Raw genomic sequence first — 6,190 nt, forward strand, 5'->3', positions numbered from 1 at the left:
AAGGGCCATCTCGGTACTGTGGTTCACTCTAAAACCAGACTGATGTCTTTCTAAAATGTTATTAACCATTAAAAAGTCACTGACTTGGTTAAAAACTAGTCTTTCTAAAACTTTACTTAAAAATGGTAAGTTGGATACCGGTCTGGAGTTATTAAGAACATTGGGGTTTAAATTGCTCTTCTTCAGAAGGTGTTTCACCACTGCCGTTTTAAAGGCAGTGGGGAAAACATCCGTCTGAAGAGATGGAAATAGCTTATTTATTTTTTATGTTAACAACAGTTGGGGATTACTTACGACAACTTCTTGACCTTGACTGTTTCATAGGTTTGTGGGTCTGCTTGTTTGCAAAGAGTGCCAAGCTACAACACAAAGCAGATGAAATAAAAATATAGTTATGGTCAAAAAGTAAGTTTAGAACATTCAATGAAAACATGACAAATGACAGAAAAATTATTGTCATCATGTGACTCTATTTTCGATATCACAATATGTTATCAAGTCAAGAGAAAGGCAAATGCACAGAAAATAAATTTGAAAAAATCGTACATGAAAATAATAGAATTCATTACCTGCTCTTCCAATTTAGCGATGAACTCTAAAGATTCTGCTGAACTCATGTTATTAAATGCATCCACATAAGTGACGTTGATTATCAGAGTAACATTTGCTTGTCGAGTCGGGATTGCCCCTGTGTCTGTAAAAAAGTGTCATACAATTTTGTCATGACATCACAATAAATGTAGGCTGTATAACTAAAAGGGCTGGTAGTATAATGTTCATACATAAAGAAACACACAATTCTATTAATAAGTAACTTTCTGCTGCTTTCAAAGCTCAATGAAATAAGAACTTGCATAAGTCTCACCAATGCTGATAGAGGTGTCATTTACTCCAAGAAAGCATTTGTCTCCAAAGACGAATTCTTGACACTGACACTGGCAGGCTCCAAGTGTCACATTAAATATACACGGTAATCCATTACACTGACAGTCTGTACACTGGGGGGTTGTAGATTGCGTTGTCACAATGGTAGTAGCATTCGAGTCCGGGATGATGGTAGCTGTTGATTGGATGGTGACCGATGCTGTCGGTGCAACTGTATTGACTGATGTAGACAGGGCCTGGTTGGTTGTCAGAGGTCTGGTATTGGGATCATTTGTTGACTTTATGGTTGGTTCTGCTGTATTCTTACTACTGGAGGAAGGCTGAGACATGGTTCCAGGATATGTTGTAGTTGAAATTTTACCAGCAGATGTTGATGCATTGGGACTGGCAGGTGTTAAAAGACTAGTGACTGCAGAATTTGAAGAAGGTGACTCAGACATTGACGTTTGAGGAGCCTCAGTCGTCTCAGGCGTGAATGCAGAGGCAGGAGTGGTAAGGGATTCTCTGCTTTCTGTGAAACTGGTTGTATCCAACCAGTTATGGAGTCATGGAGGTCGCTGAGGATTGTTCAGCTGTCGTGACAGTGGATGTTGGCTGTGTTGACTGAGGTGTTTCTGTGGGTGTAACCATAGTTTCATTGGACAATTGAAGCTCTGTGGTGAAAGATGTGGGTGTTGATGGTTGCTGGTTTGCCGTTGATTTCTCTGTGTGAACTGTAGATGTCAGTGTTGTTCCTGTGGTGGTCGCAGTTGATGCTTGAGGAACCTTACTCGTCTGAGGCGTAAATGCAGAGGAAGCAGTTGTTCGGCGTTCTGTGCTTTCTGTCATTGTGGTTGTGACTGATGTTGATTCCATTGATTTTGTTGTCCTTGCCGTCTCAATCGAAATCGCGTCTGTTTCAGTAGATGAAGACAGCACTGCTTCTGTCGTTTCCCAGCTGGTTGGTTGACTCTTAGTCGTGCTGGTACTCACTACATAACCACTTTATCAAAAAAATTGAATAGATTCAGAGAAGTATAATTACATGAAATGTATTTGTAATACAGTTGACAATGACAAACAATGTATTTATCATTTAATATTCATCCTTTGTCTCACCTGCAGACTGGTCCTTTGTAAATGTCATTTTGGCATTCTCCTTTTTGATAGCAGTAGTCAGGGTTTGTTTTGCAAGGTCCTACACACTGCCACTGACCATTGGCTATTTCAGCGGTGTAGTTTGCAAACCCAGAGCAGTTCAGGTATGGTTCCAGGCCTGTAATATCTGTTGAGATATACAGTTTTGAAAGATTTAAATGTGGATTTCTCACTTTCTTGATATTACCCAATGAAAAATGACCTTTGAATGACATCAAAAGAAGAAACACTCCAGGACACTCACTCTCAATTTGAGGTTTCGGAACACTGACGTTTTTTAACTCCACAGTTTTATAACCAAAGGCCTCAGAAATCATGTTTATGTTGCTTGTGTTAGTCAAGATTTCAGTCAGCACCTCTTCAAGCTGAGTGTTTAGGAACTGAATTTTATTTTCATCATTGGGATAGGTGTATTCTACCTCACTGTCAGCCACAACACTTCCGCTCCTACAGTAGAAACAGTGAAAGAAGTAAGATGCAGAAAACAGTGAAATTCAAAACAAATGTGAATATTTTAAATTTCAATACTTACGATAACTTTGTGACTTTTACAGTTTTATAGGCTTGTGGTTCTGCTTGTTTGCACAGGACTTCCAGCTGAAACGTAGAACACATTCATTCATAACATTGTTTTGGAAAAGAAAACATCTTTTAGACCATTTATGCCAGAAACAGGGCAGAATAGGAAAAAAAAAAAAAATTGACAAAAACAAGTCACCTGCGGGTCTTGCTTTCAGACAATGTAATTTTTCTTTTTAAAATATAAGTAATCACTCTGATAAATATTTACCTGTTTTTCCAATTTCTTGATCAAGTCTTGTGATTGAGATGACTCTAAATCCTCAAATTCAGCCAGGTAGTCAGTATCGATTTTCAAAGAAAAACTTGCTTTTCGAGTTGGAATTGATCCAGTATCTGCAAAATTTCAACACACTTTTAGGGTTGTTGCCATGTCACATGGAAATGTGAACCATACATTAGCAGTGTTGAAGTAACCTGAGATTGTTAAGTGCAAAAAGCAAAAAAGATAGCACCCGACATATTGAAGCAATAAGTGTATGTGAACCTTTGAGCTGTGAAATAAATCAACCAATGTTGCTTTGCAAATGATTCAGATATATAGACAAAACTGGTGTGCTTCAGATCATACCCTACAAATAGATAAAAAATGAAATTACTCTCTAGTAGTGATGATCGACTTTCAGCAAATCGGCAAAACTTATTAGTTCACTGAAGCGTGTGTCAGAAGTCATCATGACCAATAATTTGTTCACTGAATCATTGCTCCAACTAAGAAACTGGAATGAGAAAAACACAGTGTGCTCAAATCAGCTTATGAGTTATTCAGAGTGCATGCTCACGTCCTCTCAATTCAGCCATTCAGTGCACATGTTTGAGTCAGCTTGCGCCAAATCATTCACCTCATCTGAATTGTGCGGAATCAGAGGAAATGCATCAGAAAACACTCAAAATTAATGTAGCATCATGCAGCCTATTAAGTCAGTGGTTTGCCAAATTTCATTGCAACATGAAAGGTTCAATGGATGTTAAAATCTGAGAAATAATCATAATTTGTGTGGTATAACCTGAAGCACATTATGCATTTGTTATTAATGATGAACATGAATACTGTAATGAATTTGATCAATGATTCATGCTTAGCAGTAGAAACTTTGAGAAAGGAAGAACATGCAGTTTCTGAAACTAAGTTCAAGAGAACAAAACGTTCAGTTTCAAAAATAATTTTCGGTGGAAACTTTAACTGAAATTGAAAAAGACAGTTTCTTACCAATGTTTACTGTTGTCTCGTTTTGTCCAAGTGAACATTGATGCCCAAAGACATAATCTTGGCACTGGCACTGACACTTTCCAGTCGTCACATTGAAGGTACAATTTCCTCCATTACACTGACAGCCTGTACACTGATGGGTAGTAGAGGGCATTGTCACAGGGCTGTAGACAGTGGATTTTGGAAAGTCCAATGTTGTGACAGTGTTCTTAGAGACTTCTGATGATGTTAAAGACTTTGTTGTTGATATCAATGTTGAGGTTGTTTGAGGAGGGTTGCTTGATTTTTCACTTGTTGCTTCACCACTGACAGCAGGAGTAGCTTGTGTTGAATGTGTGGCAGGAACATGGGTTGCAGTTACAGTATTTGGACTTGCCTTGAGTGTTGATGTTGGGAAGGATGATGTTGTCACTTTGTTAGTTGTGTCTATGGAGGTGATCATAGTCATCGATGGTGGTGTCAGCATTGTTGACACAGACGAGGTGGAGAACACAGTTGAAGGATGAGACTTTGTGGAAGCAGATGTTGTTGGTGTATTTGCATTGGATGATGTAGAAAGAGACTGGTTGGTTGTCAGGGGTGTTGTAATTATGAAGCTTGTTTCTGAAGAAATTGTGGAGGTTGATGAGGACTGGTCAGCAGTTGTGAATGTGGCTGTGGACTCTGTTGACTGAGGTGTTTCTGTGGGGGTTACCAAAGAGGCTGTAGTGGTAGGGGATTGTGTGCTCTCTGTGAAACTGGTGGTGTCCAACAGAGTTGGGGAGGTCACTGAGGATTGATCAGCTCTCGTGACAGTGGATGTTGGTTGTGTTGACTGAGGTGTTTCTGTGGGAGTCACCAAAGATTCAGTGGAGGATTGTAGCTCTGTGGTGAAAGGTGTTGTTGATGCTGATGTTTGTTGGCTTGCCGTGGATTTCTCTGTCTGACTGGTGGGTGTCAGTGTTGTTCCTGTATTGACCACAATTGTTGTTTGAGGAACCTTAGATGTTTCAGTCTGAAATGTCGATCCAACAGTGGGTGGACCTGTGCTTTCTGTGAAAGTGGTTGTTTCTGAAAGAGTTGTGGAAGTCGATGAGGCTTGGTCAGCCGTCGTCAATGTGGATGTTGACTGGGGTGTTTCTGTGGGAGTCACCAAAGACTCAGTGGAAGATTGTAGCTCTGTGCAGACGGATGTTGTTGATGCTGATGTTTGCTGGCTTGCCGTTGATTTCTCTGTCTGATCTGTAGATGTCAGTGTTGTTCCTGTGTTGGGCGCAGTTGATGTTTGTGGCGTCTCAGTCATCTCAGGCGTGAATGTAGAGGCAGCAGTGGTCAGGGATTCTGTGCTATCTGTGAAACTGGTTGTGTCCAACAGAATTGTGGAGGACGAGGATTGTTCAGGTGTTGTGACAGTTAATGTTGATTGTGTTGACTGAGGTGTTGCTGTGGCTGTCACCATAGTTTCAGTGGACGATTGAAGCTCTGTGGTGAACGATGTTGTTGATGCTAATGTTTCCTGGTTTGCCGTTGATTTCTCTGTCTGACCTGTAGATGTCAGTGTTGTTCCTCTGTTGGGCGCAGTTGATGTTTGAGGAGCCTCAGTGGTCTCAGGCGTGAATGTAGAGGCAGCAGTGGTCAGGGATTCTGTGCTTTCTGTGAAACTGCTTGTGTCCAACACAATTGCGGAGGACGAGGAGGATTGTTCAGGTGTTGTGACGGTGGATGTTGAATGTGTTGATTGAGAAGTTTCTGTGATTTTAGTCCTGTCTTGGAAGTCTGTAGATTGTGTGGACGTTGGTGCATGTTCAGTGCCGACTGTTAAACTTTGAACTGTTGGACTAATTTCTTCTGCATATGTTTCAGTAATTTGAGAGAAGGCTGGGATATTTGTTGCTGAAGGTCCATCAGTGCTTATTGTGCTCTTCGCATGTGATAGACTTTTTCCTTCTTCTTTGTAGGCTTGGTTTTGTTCCTGCCCCGTATCATCTGGCTGATGTTTCGCCGTTTGAGTTCCTGTTCAAACAGATAACAGGATATGTTCATGACCAGTAATTTATCAATGCTCCTTAAAAGAACTTGCCTCTCAGAGTAACATCATTGACTTGATCTTTTGTATATTCTACAACCCCGAACAGAGACTCCCCCCTGACCTGCCACCTTAAAGTGGTGGGGGAGTTTGAGTGCCCACGTGATCCCAGGAGCTATTTTGTCCGGGGCTTTATGCCCCTGGCAGGGTCTCCCATGACAAACAGGTCCTGGGTGATGGGCCAGACCAAGGGCAGGTCAATAGCCCTTATGAATATATTACAATCGAGGCCCGTGACGTCGCCCGGTATGGCGCAGCCGAGGCCCCACCCTGGAGCCAGGCCTGGGGTTGGGGCTCGCAAGCGAGCGCCTGGT

At 41.4% G+C, this 6,190-nt stretch overlaps 1 protein-coding gene across 1 annotated transcript; it reads right to left on the reverse strand.

Moving 5' to 3' along the window:
• Positions 1–1,979: 1,979 nt before the first annotated feature.
• On the reverse strand, positions 1,980–3,965 carry LOC115388174 (uncharacterized). The gene is made up of 5 exons (XM_030091133.1): positions 3,812–3,965; positions 2,813–2,937; positions 2,555–2,619; positions 2,267–2,469; positions 1,980–2,149 (listed from the first exon to the last, which is right to left on the reverse strand). The coding sequence occupies exons 1-5, from the start codon at positions 3,963–3,965 to the stop codon at positions 1,980–1,982; spliced, it is 717 nt and encodes a 238-aa protein (XP_029946993.1).
• Between the last annotated feature and the right edge of the window lie 2,225 nt (positions 3,966–6,190).

The sequence above is a fragment of the Salarias fasciatus genome, chromosome 5 (assembly GCF_902148845.1).
Source record: "Salarias fasciatus chromosome 5, fSalaFa1.1, whole genome shotgun sequence".
Classification (NCBI taxonomy): Eukaryota; Metazoa; Chordata; class Actinopteri; order Blenniiformes; family Blenniidae; genus Salarias; species Salarias fasciatus.